This window comes from Balaenoptera physalus (assembly GCF_965194825.1).
Source record: "Balaenoptera physalus genome assembly, chromosome: 2".
In the NCBI taxonomy this organism is placed as follows: domain Eukaryota; kingdom Metazoa; phylum Chordata; class Mammalia; order Artiodactyla; family Balaenopteridae; genus Balaenoptera; species Balaenoptera physalus.
In genome coordinates, this window is record NC_138883.1 from 41,778,022 (window position 1) to 41,796,289 (window position 18,268).

General features: G+C 39.3%; 1 protein-coding gene across 3 annotated transcripts in view; it reads left to right on the forward strand.

Annotated features, from left to right (window-relative positions):
* Positions 1 to 18,268, forward strand: part of RTN1 (reticulon 1) — a 284,575-nt gene that overhangs the window by 247,106 nt on the left and 19,201 nt on the right. Inside the window, exon 1 of one of the 3 annotated variants that reach the window (XM_082450383.1) lies at positions 4,622 to 4,807. The exons of the other annotated variants lie outside the window; for them this stretch is intronic. Coding sequence (XP_082306509.1) covers positions 4,747 to 4,807 — 61 coding nt within the window. The 5' untranslated portion in view covers positions 4,622 to 4,746. Of the gene's footprint in view, positions 1 to 4,621; positions 4,808 to 18,268 lie in introns of those variants that run through there. 3 annotated transcript variants of the gene reach the window in all.

Here is an 18,268-nt window from a genome sequence, read left to right on the forward strand (position 1 = left end):
TATTCGCATATCTCTTCCCTCTTGTGTCTCCCCCACTCCCACCCTCCCTATCCCACCCCTCTAGGTGGTCACAAACCACCGAGCTGATCTCCCTGTGCTATGCGGCTGCTTCCCACTAGCTATCTGTTTTACTTTTGGTAGTGTATATATGTCCATGCCACTCTCTCACTTTGTCACAGCTTACCCTTCCCTCTCCCCATATCCTCAAGTCCATTCTCTAGTAGGTCTGTGTCTTTATTCCCGTCTTATCCCTAGGTTCTTCATGACCTTTTTTTTTTTTTTTCTTAGATTCCATATATATATGTTAGCATACGGTATTTGTTTTTCTCTTTCTGACTTACTTCATTCTGTATGACAGACTCTAGGTCCATCCACCTCACTACAAATAACTCAATTTCATTTCTTTTTATGGCTGAGTAATATTCCATTGTATATATGTGCCACATATTCTTTATCCATTCATCCGATGATGGACACTTAGGTTGCTTCCATGTCCTGGCTATTGTAAATAGAGCTGCAATGAACATTGTGGTACATGACTCTTTTTGAATTATGGTTTTCTCAGGATATATGCCCAGTAGTGGGATTGCTGGGTCGTATGGTAGTTCTATTTTTAGTTTTTTAAGGAACCTGCATACTGTTCTCCATAGTGGCTGTATCAATTTACATTCCCACCAACAGTGCAAGAGGGTTCCCTTTTCTCCATACCCTCTCCAGCATTTATTGTTTCTAGATTTTTTGATGATGGCCATTCTGACCGCTGTGAGATGATATCTCATTGTAGTTTTGATTTGCATTTCTCTAATGATTAATGATGTTGAGCATTCTTTCATTTGTTTGTTGGCAATCTATATATCTTCTTTGGAGAAATGTCTGTTTAGGTCTTCTGCCCATTTTTGGATTGGGTTGTTTGTTTTTTTGTTATTGAGCTGCATGAGCTGCTTGTAAATCTTGGAGATTAATCCTCTGTCAGTTATTTCATTTGCAAATATTTTCTCCCATTCTGAGGGTTGTCTTTTGGTCTTGCTTATGGTTTCCTTTGCTGTGCAAAAGCTTTTAAGTTTCATTAGGTCCCATTTGTTTATTTTTGTTTTTATTTCCATTTCTCTAGGAGGTTGGTCAAAAAGGATCTTGCTGTGATTTATGTCATAGAGTGTTCTGCCTATGTTTTCCTCTAAGAGTTTGATAGTGTCTGACCTTACATTTAGGTCTTTAATCCATTTTGAGTTTATTTTTGTATATGGTTTTAGGGAGTGTTCTAATTTCATACTTTTACATGTACCTGTCCAGTTTTCCCAGCACCACTTATTGAAGAGGCTGTCTTTTCTCCATTCTATATTCTTGCCTCCTTTATCAAAAATAAGGTGACCATATGTGCGTGGGTTTATCTCTGGGCTTTCTATCCTGTTCCATTGATCTATATTTCTGTTTTTGTGCCAGTACCATACTGTCTTGATTACTGTAGCTTTGTAGTATAGTCTGAAGTCCAGGAGCCTGATTCCTCCAGCTCCATTTTTCTTTCTCAAGATTGCTTTGGTCTTTTGCAAATGAAGCAACTGACAAAGGATTAACCTCCAAAATTTACAAGCAGCTCATGCAACTCAGTATATAAAAAACAAACAACCCAATCCAAAAATGGGCAGAAGACCTAAATAGACATTTCTCCAAAGAAGATATACAGATTGCCAACAAACACATGAAAGAATGCTCAACATGACTAATCATTAGAGAAATGCAAATCAAAACTACAATGAGATATCACCTCACACCAGTCAGAATGGCCATCATCAAAAAGTCTACAAACAATAAATGCTGGAGAGGGTGTGGAGAAAAGGGAACCCTCTTGCACTGTTGGTGGGAATGTAAATTGATACAGCCACTATGGAGAACAGTATGCAGGTTCCTTAAAAAACTAAAAATAGAACTACCATACGACCCAGCAATCCCACTACTGGGCATATATCCTGAGAAAACCATAATTCAAAAAGAGTCATGTACCACAATGTTCATTGCAGCTCTATTTACAATAGCCAGGACATGGAAGCAACCTAAGTGTCCATCATCGGATGAATGGATAAAGAATATGTGGCACATATATACAATGGAATATTACTCAGCCATAAAAAGAAATGAAATTGAGTTATTTGTAGTGAGGTGGATGGACCTAGAGTCTGTCATACAGAGTGAAGTAAGTCAGAAAGAGAAAAAAAAATACCATATGCTAACACATATATATGGAATCTAAAAAAAAAAAAGTGGTTCTGAAGAAACTAGGGGCAGGACAAGAATAAAGACGCAGATGTAGAGAATGGACTTGAGGACATGGGGAGGGGGAAGGGTAAGCTGGGACGAAATGAGAGAGTGGCATGGACATATATACACTACCAAATGTAAAATAGATAGCTAGTGGGAAGCAGCCTCATAGCACAGGTAGATCAGCACAGTGCTTTGTGACCACCTAGGTGGGTGGGATAGGGAGGGTGGGAGAGAGATGCAAGAGGAAGGATATATGGGGATATATGTATATGTATAGCTGATTCACTTTTTTACAAAGCAGAAACTAACACACCATTGTGAAGGATTTATACTCCAATAAAGATGTTAAAAAAAAAAAGAAAATACCTGGGGCACCTTCTGTACTGAGGCTGATGTCTGCGGCTATCATTGGACTGTCAGTGCCTCCTAGTGGCCAAGGCTCCAAAGGATTCCAACTGAAAAGTGGCCAGGACAGGAACAACCCACCTGGCAGCCCTTTCTCTCTCCTTCTGAGTCTTGTCCCCACCTGTTTGCAGTTTGTCCCAGCCCCACATCATGCAGTGAGAATTCATCATCATGTACCAATCATTTCATCATTTTGCTGACTGAATTCCCAAACATGACCATGATGATGAAAAAATTGGGAGGCGGGGGGAGGGAATATAAATATAACAAAAGTCACTAGCACCTCTAGAGCAGGTCAGTTTGAAAAGTGCTGTGTAATATTTTGGTCACTGTTCTTCCTTCCCATCAGCCCCATGGGAGCTCCGACAAGCCCACTCTTATAGGAGACTTCAGATGCCCAGAAGTGCCAAATCATCCTTCTGAAATCATTCTTTATTAAGCTTCCTTAAGAATAATTTCAGATGTGTTACAAAGATATGCAGAGGCTTAGCTGGTTTCTCTGGAGGCTTTTATTCTAGAAAGAACATGCATGATCATAAAGATCATATTTTAAAGTGTATATGGTTCATAAAATGAAAGATAAATCATGTCCACAAGCATAACCTTGAGATTACTGTCGTTAGGCTCTTGCTGGCACAGGATGTACAGATGTAGATTTGGGTATGGGAAGGAATGCCTCTGTAAACTGCAGAGGAATTGTGGAGGCTCCACTTGTCCATGAGGGAGAGAGAAATTCTGTGTAACAGATAAGGCCATGCTACAACAAATGAAGTGCGAACTCTTCCTTCTATATACCCCTTTGGTCCCCAAGGCATCCTTTGTCCTCATGCTATGTCTTATCTCCTCAAGGGTCCCCTCCACCAGGACTTTCTTTCCCTAGAAAATACCTATATTCCAGTCCTTTCTCTGTGCTATTTATACCTTTTCCTTATCAAAACATACCTATCCCCTGTCCATTCTCTCAACTCCCTTGGAATATAATCTGATAAAATATTTCATGCTAAGATTTGAATAGTAGCTTACTACCTATTTTTTCTGCTCCTCCCATTAACATTTGCATTGTAACTGGGGACACCCGAAGCCCTTGACTCACAGGGCTTGGAAACCAACTTTATCTCCCAAATTATACACACCACCCATGCCCATCACCCCCCAGCACTCAATCTCAAATATGATGTTGTTGAGGAAGAATGCCCTTTGCTTCCCTGAGTTCTGTTTGGGTGTCCCCACAACTGACCACTCTTGGAGGGTCACTGCAGTGGCTAATAACACCGTGTGTCAGAGTCCAAAGGCTTTGATCTGGAGCCTACTGGCACCACATTCTGATATTATTTATTCATTCAACCCACAAACAGAGCTGGGGAAGAGGGGTTAACAGGAGAGGACACAAGCCCTCAGGGTTTCTTTGCAGTGATTGCGGCTTGCCAAGGAAGGTTGTGGATAGCCGTGGACTATTCCAAAAGAGGGAAAGAATCTGGCAGTTGTTTGGAAGATGTCAAGCAATTAAAGTGTGACCACAATGTAAAAAATTGGGGGCGGGTGGAGGGGGAAAGGTGAGTGAGCGCTGCGGCAATTAGGGGACATGATGCTGAAAGCCTTAGATTTGTACTGCCATCAACTATGTCTTATCCAACAAGTTTCATGGGTTTCTAAGTCATTTCTAGAAAAAGCACCATGCCATGCCGGGCAGGAAGTCCCAGAAACAGCCCAAGTGTTGTACTCTCATCCCTACCCTTGGCCCTGTCTCCTCTTTCTCCCAAACTTCCCACCCCCGTCAGCTTTTGTGCCTTCCGGGTAAGAACCGGCTTCACCATCTCTCGGGCAGCGAGCCTACGCTCTCGCCTCTAGCGGCGCCCGCATCCCCGAGCGCGCAGGCCGACCCCGCACCGCGCCGCGCTGATTCGCTGCCTCGGAGACTGCGGTGCCCGCGACGCGCCCGCCCCTCGCGGCGCACGCCGGCTGGTTCAGCCTCAGTCTGTCTGCAGCCGCGGCCACTGCGAGCAGCGCTGCAGCCGGGGCACCGACGCCTCAGTGCTCGCTCGGCGCCCCCGAGGACAGCAACGGCGAGCCCCTAAAGCGCGCACGATGCAGGCCAGCGCCGATTCCACGAAGATGGACTGTGTTTGGAGCAACTGGAAAAGTCAGGGTATTCTCTTTATTTCAGTTGTGCATGCCTGCGGCGCACGGGAACGCCGGCACCCAGACTCGGCCATTGTGCATCATTTCACCTGTGGGACCTATGCATGCTTTATACCCAAGAGCTTTCTGATGGGGGGAGTAAACTTGTTCTGTCAAAAATCAAAGTGAATGGTGTTTGATTTTTGTGGGTTTTTTCCCCTTGTCCTGTCTTTTAAAAAAAAATTCCCCCACCCCCACCCCTTTGTTTTCTTGTTGTCACGCTAGTATTTTAAATAATGCGTCTTTTGCCTCCTCCTGGAGCTCTTTTGGGATCCTTTAATCATTCAGTACTTGTTTAATCTCTTCTCATTCCCGGAGTTAAAATGCTTTCTTATTGTTCCGTGCATCCCAGTGCATTTAGTTTATGCCTAAAGGTTGAAATCTCCTGGTAGAACCATTAGCTGAGAAGGCTGTAGTGCATCCTTTTAAGAGGGACACACCCATTTCAGGCTTATTATTTGTGGTCACACAAAGGAAACTGGAAATGCAGAATAGCTCTCGAAATCCTGAAAATATGATGGCGTAGACACATATTAGGATGATTCACTTTGAAATATTTCAGGGTTTTTTTGTCTTTCATTGGGGTAACCTGTAACTACTGTTTATTAATAATGGGTATATGTGGAACAAATGGAGGGAAGTTAAAAAACAGTGCCAGTTGCCCTCTGGTATAACAGATTTATTTTGAAACAGTCCATATTAGCACTGGGTGTGGCCACCCTCCAGCCTCGCTTGGATTGCTTTTCAGCCATTTTTATTCAGCCTCATACTTCACACATCTCCATCTCTCCTTTGTTACATTAAGATTCTGTCCTTCATCTTGCTCAGTGTGAGATTACTAGGAGAAAGAGAGACTTTGAAAGAAAGAATTACATGTTGTAAACGTGGATGTTTGTAATATGAAGTGTCTTTTAATATTTAACAAATATCGTTCTGAAGAAGGTGCGTTTGACTTAACCTGCAGGGTTGCAGCATCCCTCAGGGGGCCAAGAATACACTGGAGCAGAAGCTGATTTTTTTTTTTTTAAAACCTGGCATCTTCCTCTTGTAATGTTATATCATAGAAAGAATGGGATGTCTTTTCACCTTTAATGCCCCAAGGAGTTTTTCTTTGGTAAATCTTTTAAGCACAGAAAAAGTAAACATGAACCTCAGAATTAAGAACATGTTTTCTCAGTCTCTTATTTGTTGGTTGGGTGGCTAAGACATAAAATACAATAGTCTAGTTCAAATTATGTGGGCCTATTGGAAATACAACTGTCAAAAGTAAATAAATGGACCTAATAAATTTAAATGCCAGGAAATAAGAAATGTACGGCCATTCAGGGGGCATAATTTTAGAGAATGATGTAAACTACATGAACTAGCATATGGTTTATACAGGAGGCAGCTGTGAAAATTCTTGGTAACATTTCATTCTTGTTATGTGTTTAGACTCAGCCGGTTTATTCCGTATACACACTCAACATACATCTATGGCTTGAAAGAATACCAAGTTTAGTTGGACATAACAAAGTTGGTTTTTAGACTATGCTTATGGATTTCCTCTATTCTTAGCAAAAGTAAGTACCAAAAGTGGCAGATTTTCTGCCTTATTTGTATAAGATATAAGACACTATTTCATCACAATCCTATGTGTTTTGCCTCAGTTGACATTCTCACTGGGGGGGGGTTAAAAAATGTGGACATTTATAATCAGAAAATAACACAGAATGCCATAATTTGTCCATTGAAGACAGTCGTTTTCATTTCCACTGTACAGCTGCTTACGAAGATTAACGCACGATCTTTGAGGGTCTTTCATACTCTGTGACCTTTGATAGTGTTCAGTACCATTGATTTCCTTTTGTCAGATAGAATACAGCCATTATCCTGAAAATTAACTAATAACTGGGTGGGTGGGTTTGTAGGCATAAAAGAGAAATAATAAGTAAATTATTCCCGTTTCTCCCCACTAGGAGAACTTTCACCTAAACTAAAATCTACCGTAAGATTCTTGTTTAGCATCTTCTTCATTTTAGTTCCCTCATTATCAAAAACAGTTGTTCTTAACACTGGCTGCATATTAGTATCACCTGGGAAACCTTAAAAACCACGAAGGATGCCTAGACCCCACCCCTAGAGGTTCTGATTCAGTTGAGCCAAGCATCAGTATGTTTCAAAAGCTCCTCAAGTGAATTTAATACATAATCAGGGTTGAAGCCACTCATGTGTAATAATTCTTAGCCCAATCCATAGACCAGCAGAGCAAGGTCTAGTGTACAAATGATGAAATGGGTGTGATCAAGGAACAGCTGTGAATGCAGTTAAAAGAAGTAAGTATTGACTTTGTTGATAATGTCCTCTGAAGGTATTAAGAAGTGAAAGTTTTGCTTGGAAAAGGGAATAAAAGTGAGTTTCTGTTTCCTCCATGTTAAACAATTCCATGGAGAAATTTGCAGCCCATTGGATATGTCATGAAGACTGTACCGAAACTAATACAATGCGTCCTAAAGACTGTAGTATACATGCAAAAGGAACCTTATATTTATTTTACTAATATATATGATTTTAGCTGTAGACAAGAATGTTTAAAGAGAGACTGAAGTCCACATTATACTACATTGCACACATTCTGTTTCCGGTTTAAAAAAATGATACTCATACCCAATTGGTTAATAAACCAAAGCCCAGTCTACTCAGTGAAGATGAAATAAGACAATAACCTAATAAAACATGGCAATCTTCAGATTACTAAGTATTATTATTATTAAATATTAACATTTATTGGGCACTTTTACTGAGTGCTTTACTCGCATCATTGCATTTAATCTTCATGAATCCTATGATGTGTGAGTTGTTTTATTATCCCATTTTACAGGTGATGAACTGAGGCTTCTGCCAAGGCACACAGCTGGTGATGCCAGAGGCTGGATTCAAGCCTAGGGCTGTCTGACCCCAGAGCCCCTTGATTCTTGCTGTTCTACCATCTGCCTCCGAAGTAGATGGCTTCTTCCTCAATGGTTTTTCTAAAAATGTGAATTATCTAGGTAATGGGGGGTGTTAATAACCCGTCACATTTACATAGTTTTCATTTTGCCAAACATCTTCTCATTTGAGCTTTTCAGTTTACTCTTGAACAACATGAGGCTCAAAGAGGTTAAGTGACTTGCCCAAAGTTTTTCGATAAGTGGCAAGTTGAGTAATGAAAAGGTGACTCTGGCCGCGAATCCAGAACTCTTCCTATCAACGCTCACTGCTTCTTTCACTAATGCTGAGTTACAGAAAGTGAACTCTCCTTTACACCTTCAAAGATATTTTCACACAGGTTACCTCTTTAAAGACAAAGCAAAACTGAGCAGTTGAGGCAGTGATCTTGACCAGTTTATGCCATTGTTGTCATCACCCCCATCATCAACTCATCATTAAAAATTCTCCATCAATATTATCCATGTGTTGGTCATTGTCCTAAACTCTTGTTACATATCTTAATCTCATATCTTCCTGAGACTAGTGTGTTACTCTCATTTTATAGAGGATGAAACTGAGGATTTTAAGGCTGAGATGGCCAGTAATTTGCCCTAAGACTTAGGTGGGTCCCAAACGCAGAGCAGTCTGATCCCCAAACCTACACTTTTAACCACTCTACTATACTACCTGAATCCAAATGGTACTGAGGCAGGGGAACAAAGTTTGACCAGAACCACTTATCCATATCATTTCACTTGTGCTCCAAAGATTGCTGTTTTCCAGATATCACTGTGCATGACAAGTTCATGGGCAGGACACTTGGCAATGTGGGGGGCTGAGGCTAGTGGTCAGCTCCCACTTTACTGCACGTGGCAGCATTTTGTACTTACAGGTTCCCCTGCCTGTAAAATAGTGAAGGGCGAAACACTTTCCAGAGAATATAATCTCACATGTTTCTGATTTTGTTAGAAAATAAAATATTTTGAAATTTTTATGCTGGCCTACAGTTCTCTGTGGAAACACTCTTGAGGGTAGTCTGTTCTCAAAGGTGCTAGTTCAAAACGGCCAAGCCTCCCCAAATACACAGAAGAAATGTCTGTTGTAGCCACAGGAATTGAAAGAAATGCTTGTATTTTGAAAATGGCATTTAATAAAGACGATTTTACACACAGACATAAAGGCAGACCAATCCCACCTTTTATCAAAAACAGCATTTTATTTGGATTCAGTATTATTAGAATACTTGTGCAAACATTACAGCATAAATAATTTCATTTACAAACTCCCTCTCTGCAGATTCTAATGAGGTCTAATGGGAAAACTGGCTTAGCTGAGGATCTAGGGATTTTTTTTTAATGAAACGAAACTCTCATTGTACAGATAATATACCAAACGTAGGTAGTTATTACTCTGTTGAAAAATAAAATTCTCCTTTTTCACAATGTATTATCATTTTCAAGAGAATCTTTATAAGGGAATATTTCAAAATTTGGGGGTAGAATAATGGCCTTATTGGTTTTCTAAAAATAATACATGCACATTATGAAAATTTCCATTTCTACAAAGAGTTTCAAATGAAAGCCACAAATCATCCAGAGTCCTACCACCTAGAGTTAATTAATGTTAGTATTTGCTGAATATCTTCCAATATCTGTATACCATATAAAATGAATCTATAGAACTAGGTAGGGAACAAAAACAGCTTTTATTAAACAAGATTGTACATATCTCAAAAAGTATTTAAAATAATTTAATGGGAGAAACTGGCATGAAAGAATTGCTGAACTTCAAATATATGTTTCTTTACATTATGAGCTATTCCTTACTAAAATTAAGAAAAAGACTATGATAAACATCAATAGGTTAGAATCATTTTTTATTACATGTTTTGGTTTTAGACTGTACAGATGGACTCTCTGCAGTGTCTTGTTTTTTTTTTTTTTTTAAAGGAAGAGCCACCATGGATGAGAAAGATTGACAGAAATGCCATGCTAAATCCACATCTTCAAATCTATGGTTTTTCTCATATTTCCATGAATTAATATTTCTTTCATTAAAAACAATAATATTCCTGATATGCCATCACAAAAGCGTTAATTATGATTACCATACATCAATAGGGGTTGTGGATGAAATCTTCTGTCATATTCAGCAGGCCCTTCCTTCTTCATCATTTTTAAAATGATTCCTTACCTCCCTCCCACTTTCTTCTTATAGTATTTGAAATTATATTCTTTACTCAATTGTTTTTCCTCTTTAGAATAATTAATACATTCAGGAACAGAATCTGTGAATTGATCTATTTTAAGTTCACTTAAAATAGAATTCTAAAATCTAATGAAAGCTAATTAAATTTACATCACCACCAAATATCCCATCCTTCTCAACCTGATGTCCTAAGTTGTGTGAATATTTGACCATGTATTAATATTTACATATTGTCACCTTTTCAGTTCTTATGAAAGTACACACAGCCATTAAAAGAAACATGACTACCTTATAATTAAGCTCACAATTTGAGTGCTAGGAATTTGACATTAATAATTCTTTAAAAGCCATCTTCTGCCTATGTGATAGATAATAACTACATTAAAACCTTGATCATTATAATTGTATTCTAAATTTATAGCATATATTTCAAATAAGAAAATAAAATTGTTAGGAGTTTTAGAACTTAGAAGTATAGAGTTCTATTTCCCCCAAGTATGTTTGAGCTATAAACTTAAATCTGAGCAATTATCTTACTGTTTCACAAGATAAAATCCTTAAATTCTTCCTTATTTCTTGTGTTGCCAAAGGGGGAAAATAATTCAAGCATTACTTATAAGTTCTTTGCCCAAACTGGTGTTAATGTTGAACAAATGAAAAGTAGAGAATGGACTTGAGGACACGGGGAGGGGGAAGGGTAAGCTGGGACGAAGTGAGAGAGTATCATTGATATGTATACGCTACCAAATATAAAATAGACAGCTAGTGGGAAGCAGCTGCATAGCACAGGGAGATCAGCTCGGTGCTTTGTGATCACCTAGAGGGGTGGGATAGGGAGGGTGGGAGGGAGAGCAAGAAGGAGGGGATATGGGGATATATGTACACATACAGCTGATACATTCCCTTTGTTATACAGCAGAAACTAACACAACATTGTGAAGCAATTATACTCCAATAAAGAAGTTAAAAAAAAAAACAGACAAAAATAAAGAAAAAAATCAAAAGAAAAAAAGAAAAAGTACAAATGTAATAGGTTTTAATGTTTAGAATTTATTGCAGTTATACCCATTTCACAATGGGCATACTTCACATGTAGTCATATTTTATGTCCTGCCTTCAGAATCATTTCACCAAACTGCAGATCAAATCTAGCGATAATAGGGGTCAGGAAGGACATAATATTTTATTGAACAGAACGAAGGTACAGTGAGAGATCATTCCTTTTCCTCGTCTTATATCTTTTTAGTTCAAGAAATATTTTAGCCATTATGGTCTTTGTCAAAATTTTTAAATATATTCTTTAAAAAAGAGAGAACCAACAGCAGTCTACCCTCTATTCCAATACAGTGATGGATTTTAAGAAGGTATGGCCCAGACTTAAGATTTTGTGGCTAATTATGACTGATACAAACCAACCAATGAACAGTTTTGTATTTTGATCCAGTCAGAAAGCTTATTCAAGAAAGAAAAAGCACACAAAGACATTCATTATTCAATACCTTGAAAATCTTTCTGTGTGCCTCCCTCAACTACCATGTGCCCAAAGCCTGTCTTTCTCTCCATATGGCCGTGTCTTCCTTTAATCCTAAATGAGCCTATTTGCTGGAGGTTTAGCAGGAGAAGCTGACCACCCAGTCTTAAATACTGGGCCCTACTGGTTCATTTCCTGGCCAGGCCTACGCTACCAAGGTGACAATGGCTTAAGCATCATTGTGTTAATTTCACAGCATGGAATATGGTCCTAGTAGTTAGAACTAGCAAACAGGAATCACATTCAGCTGTTAAACCCGGGAAAATGGTAAATCCTTCATGAGTATAAACGTAGTTTATGCCATCAGTCTAATCTGAAGGGTAGTCATTAGAAGAACGTGTTTGCTTTTGTCTCCCATGGAATAAAAGTCCCAGAGATTGTTGCTAGCCGTGGCTTTGGCAATAAAATCCTTCATTTCTCATTGTTCTGCCAAAGCTGATTAGAGTAGAAGATCATCTGTGTGGGTTAAATGCTGTGCTCTTTTACTATTTACACGAAGCACCAGGCTTAACATATATTCCCTTTCAAAACATCCACAGAATTACTTAACCATCTAGAAAATAATGTTGGCATTTTTCTCTTGACAGTCAGATTGGCTGCATTTAAAAGATGTGAAGGAAGGACCTAGAAAATGGAATCACTGCAAGAGTCTTATCTGCAAAAGTGTCTTCTAGCAATTTCCTCTCTGGGCTCAGGGCTCCTGGATTACCTTTTAACTTTTTACCTTATGTAGGAGACTGTTTCATGGCAAATGAAACTCATGGATTAGTTGACCAGAAGATGTCATCTTTGAAGGTCTCTGTGTATGTTTAAAGTATTTTATTACATCTATTTCCATTATGTTTCTCTAGTTTGATGGCAAAATGAGGGAATAAAGTAGAAAAAGTTACTACTGTTATTGTTAACTTTTTGTGCTGATATTTTATTTGCCTAACAAAAATCAGAGTAATGGGCTTTTCTATCACTGCTTTAGACACTGAGTTGTAAAGAACTGAGGGTTTTCTAGCTTTGTAATCCTTTTCACAAGGTAGTAAATTATTGGAGACTTGCTGAAAAGTAAATATAAAAGTCAAAGCATATCATTTTTCAACACTTCTTTTGATGAAATGCTGATATCATTTGTGAACAGGAATTTCACATATTTTCTGACCTGGCCTTTGAAAAAGTAGCATTAATTTGTCACATAGCAAGTGGTGCAATGCTCCCTGAAATCTTTTTTGGACCAAGATGAAATATAAATAAATACATTTAAGAATATGGTGCAGTAATGTAGATAATTGTGCACAATTTATTGCCATTTTATATATTATCCACATTTTGCCTTATAAATAAAATATGAATAGCTGCACCACTGTCTTTTCAGTTCATACATTTTTGATATACTTTCTGAATGCTAGAGTCACTATTGGATCATTTAATTCAATACATTTAAAATAATGTCCCAATCCAAAAAACTTTAGACTGCAGCAAAGGGCTTTCTTTCTAGAAATTTGACATTGAATTTTATTTCCATTTAGGTATTAATTCAAACCTTGGATCACTTCTTCTATTTTATTGTTCTATTCTTGCCTGGATTATGGAAATGAGAGTAGCACTGATTTCAGCATTTGAGATTAGGATTCTTCAAATCTGCCAAATCAGCCAGCCCACCCTTCTAAGTCAGCCCCAGGCAGGCTGCAGTGTATGCTCCCACATGTGGTTTGGGGACAAGGATGCGCTCACCAAGCCCAGTCTATTTATTAGATTGGTAGAACACACTGATCTCCCATTTCATTGCATTGCTCCTTGGTTTTTAGCAAAGTAATTTAATTTTTATAATTGGCAACACAATACAGTAATTTACCTGTCCCAGTGAGTACGCTTAGTGAATGTGTACTCAGCTGTTTAAACTCTCACCTAGCCTTCCTGTATTAGGAGGATATTGAAAGAGACAAGCTATCTACTGCTGTATCCAAAGGCTACTAGTGATAATTTGCTGCAGTTACAGAGATACTTATGTTTTTCTTACTTGGATTCTAAGGAAGCTTTATTCAAATACCCATTTTTCTGGACCAGATACTATAAAGCTTCCTACACAAGTTTACATCACTCTAAGCAAAATTAAAATGTGAAAAATCAGCATTTATACAGCAGCTTGGGGACACAGAAACTCTCTTCTGTGATCACACTTCATCACTTCCTACCCTTCCCACTGAATCATCAGGGCTTCAGGCAGTTTGCCGGCACTCTGGCCACACACAGCCCTTGCCATTCTCCCAGCGCATCAGTTCGCAAAGGTCTTCACTGCTTGTCATTCCCAGCCTGAGCCCAAGGTTGTTCATTTCAATTCTGTCCTTTTGGATCTTTGACTCCTCTAACTATGCCAGTTCACAAATCTGGACCAGCCCCACAATCCACAGATCAGAACCTCTAACCCTGTTGACTGGATCCACAGAGATCCTTGACTTTAACCAAACCCTCTTTACTTCCTGGAAGCCCTTTTATTAATTTCTTTTTGAGTCCTACTGTATTTTTCTAGATCAGCATTGTCCAATAGAAATATAATGTGAACCACATATATAATTAAAAATTTTCTAGTGGTCACATTAAAAAGTAAAAAGAGGGCTTCCCTGGTGGCGCAGTGGTTAAGAATTTGCCTGCCAACGCAGGAGACATGGGTTCGAGCCCTGGTCCGGGAAGATCCCACATGCCGCGGAGCAACTAAGCCTGTGTGCCACAACTACTGAGCCTGTGCTCTAGAGCCCAAGAGCCACAACTACTGAGCCCACGTGCCACAACTACTGAAGCCCATGTAGAGCCCGTGCTCCGCAACAAGAGAAGCCAGCGCAACAAGCAGCCCAAGCACCGCAACAAAGAGTAACCCCCACTCTCTGCAACTAGAGAAAAGCCCACGCACAGCAACAAAGACCCAATGCAGCCAAAAATAAATAAATTTATTAAAAAAAAAATAAGAAGTAAAAAGAAACAGGTAAAATTACTTTTGATAATATACTGTATTTAATCCAGCATATCTAGAGTATTAGCCTTTCAACAACAGAAAATCAATATAAAAAGCATTAATGAGATACCTTTTACATCCTTTTTGTACTAAGTCGGAAATCTGACATGTACTTTACACTTGCAATATGTTTTAATTGAGACTAGCCACATTTCAAGTGCCCAGTAGCTACTGTGACTTATCACTACTATATTGAACAACGCAGGTCTGGACCTCTCCTAATCTCTTCAATCCCTACCCCTATTCTCCTCAGTCTCAGGAGGACCTCATGACTCATTTTCCAGGGAAAACTTGAATAAATCTACCCCGAGCCACTTGATATTATTCCCTATCCACCTCAACATATATCTGTAGCCACACCAATACTTTGACAAAATGTTCTTCCATCCTTACCCACCCTGTCATTCTTCCTTCTTTGAAAAGAAAGAGCTGTGACTGATCCCATCCATTCCCCGCCTTCTCTGAGACTTTGCTCAAACAAATATCTTCTCTTTCCGGGGATCTTCACTCCTCCCTTTTCACTAACATTCCCAGGTTTGCTCAACCTTAAGATTTGCTTGTTACTACTCCCAAAACTACCATTTTCTTTACCATCTTCTTTATTACTTTGAACTTCCCACCACTGACCCGACCCAAACCTTTACAATAGGGCTTCCATCCTCACTAGCACCTAACACCACTCTCCCCCCAGTTATGCGTGACTCCCCAGTCTTCAAAACCAGTGGTCCTTTCTCATTTCTCATTTCCCTCATTGCATCTACCGCATTCCACACTGTAGCCTACCCCTTCTGAAAGTTTCCTTCTTCTTTACTGCCAACCCCTTTCTTTTGGAAGTTTCCTTCTTTTTTTTTTTTTAAAGCACTATTCATTTTAATTAATTAATTTATTTATTTATTTTTGGCTGTGTTGGGTCTTCGTTTCCGTGCGAGGGCTTTCTCTAGTTGTGGCAAGAGGGGGCCACTCTTCATTGCAGTGCGCGGGCCTCTCACTATCGCGGCCTCTCTTGTTGCGGAGCACAGGCTCCAGATGCGCAGGCTCAGTAGTTGTGGCTCACGGGCCCAGCTGCTCCGCGGCATGTGAGATCTTCCCAGACCAGGGCTCGAACCCGTGTCCCCTGCATTAGCAGGCAGATTCTCAACCACTGTGCCACCAGGGAAGCCCAGTTTCCTTCTTCTTGACTGCCCTAACCCAACACTCTTGTGGGACCCTTTCTAATACCCAAACAGGACTCCTTTTACAGCTTTACTCAATCCTTTGAATCCTTAACTATGGTTCATCCCTTATTACATCCGTTAGTTTCTCCTCTCTTGGAGGTTTCCTCTACTTTCACGGCTTCAATCATCATTTCTACTCAGAATACACCCAAATGTGAATGTTCAACCCTCTTAGCTAAATGCCAGTCCTGCACTTCCAAACCTCTACTGTACATATCCATCTGAATATCGCATGGATATTACTGTCCATTTTAACTCGGGGCTACTGTGACAAAGCCTATAAAAAGAAATCATTTTATTTCCAAGCCTCTAAAAAATTAATAAGTATTGGGTGTAATTGTCAGTTACATCTCATTTGTGATCCCTGTCCCATCTCTGCCCCAGGCTGTGTCAAAATGCCCTGCTTGATGTCATCACAGCAGAACCTGGAGGTATAAAAACAAGTGTTAGCTTTTTCCCAAACCAGTTCTCCCTCAGATTTCCTATTTTTGTCAGTGATACTAATCACTCTGTCACCCAGCTTTGAAATGTTGCTTTCGCCCTTAATTAGTTCTTCATCCTTTCTCCCACAGCTAATTGGTCACCATTCTTGTCAACTAATCCTTCATAATATTTCCCTTTATCCACCCCATCTCCCTAACAAATTGTTCGCCACATTCTCAAACCATCCCACAACCTCTTTCGTCAATTCCAGTACTGTCCCTTCCTTGAACTCAACTTTTGCCACCTCTGACAACACAAGGTATATTGGCATTGATGCAGCATTTAAAAAAAAAAAAAAATGAATGTTCCGTCTTCCCATCTAGATCTTAAGTTACATAAAAGCAGGAACAAAATGTTATGATCTCTTCATTCCTGTGCTTACTAAATAAACAGATGACCAATAACTGTTTACTGTTGATAATGACTTGATTGCCCTTACAAAAAAAAATTCACTATAAATATCTAGCTCTGGAAGCAGATTGAAATATAATCAAGTTGCCCCAAATTAATTTTGCATACTTTGGGGACAGTTAACATTCAACCACATAACATGAGAGAGGCAACTCTTTTTTGAAAAAAGCATCAAACTTAGGGTTTGATCTTGTTTCTCCTATTAAATAGTCAGTGTGCGAGTTTCTTAACTTCTAGTTTCCTTGCCTGTTGTACACCTGTATAATGGAGTTTATTGTGAGGTTTAAATGAACTAATATCTGAAAGTGCTTTGAACATTTCAGAATCTGTGTAAATAGAGAATCATGTCACAAAGTACCCAGAATCAACATCCATTGATGTTTTAAGAAAAAACTTTTGTTGACCTCCCAATTAGAAACCTCCGGCAGTTTTATCAAGTTGATTGAAAAACCTGTTGTGTAATTACCCTACACCAAACTAACGTTACTTAGTTAACAGTTAATGTTCTCTGCCCACAGCTTCTTCTAGTGAAGCCCCTACCTGGTGCCTGCCATTCTTGGGCTGTTTGAACAGGGGTCCAGAGATTCAGAAGGTTTTTTCTAGAGGCCACATCATTTTTAACAGGTGTTATGCAATTTGTTAAGTGGGGATTCACTTGAAAATAGCAAATTCTGTCTCCTCTTTGCCTGAAAACTACTTGCAGTGTCTCCGTGCCCCTTTACATCATCTCAGGGATGGGTAAGCCTACCATCCCTAGCACTGTGTACCCCCATAGCACAGATCATGCTGTCTTATAATGTGTTTATTTCTAAACGTGTCTGCCATGGGAATCTGTGGGCATCATAAAACAGAAGATTACAATTTATTTACATATAAGTTTTCTTTTTTAAACAATTCATTTATTTTGATATACCTGGCACTTAGCGCAAAGCATGGCACTTAGTACTTGCTCAATAAATACTGAATAAATGAGCAAATGTGGAAGAGGTAACACTGCAGGTAATGGTGATGTTTTAGTCTCCTTTTTATTCTCCTTCCCCACTCCCCTACACTTAACAGAATAAATACTAAGAGGCTCCTAGCCCCCAGGAGCCTTTAGGCCTACTGGTCTAGACTTAGGCCTAGGCTTACCTCAATTTGTTGTCTCCAGAGCCACTCACACCCAGGGAGGAGCCAGGCTCCTGTGGAGATCCCTTCTTCTCCCACTTCTGTCATCTACCCTCAGGGGCCCAGGGGTTTCTTGTGTCATGTCTTCCCAAAGATTCCTCTTCTCTGCCTGAAAAGAAAGAAACCATTTGTTACTTGCCTAATTGAAGAATAAATTTGCGTACATTCTCCAGCAAGTTTTCTATGCTTTTTTCATAATCTAGTGACTGGAATATTTAAAATATTTCCATTTTGTATCATATTTGAAGCACCATGGCTTTATTCTTTTGAATTTAATTTTTTGTTTCTGAGTTGAAAGAGGCAAATAACTGAATGATAGGTGTGATTTAGATTTTCAAGCTTGTATTCCAGATTTTTTAAGTCACAAGAATGTAAGTGAACAAATCATATGATTACAAAATGGTTTAATCCAAATTCCAGGGATTCTTGAGACAGCTACTAACCCTTCAGTTTTGCTCATTTTGGAGG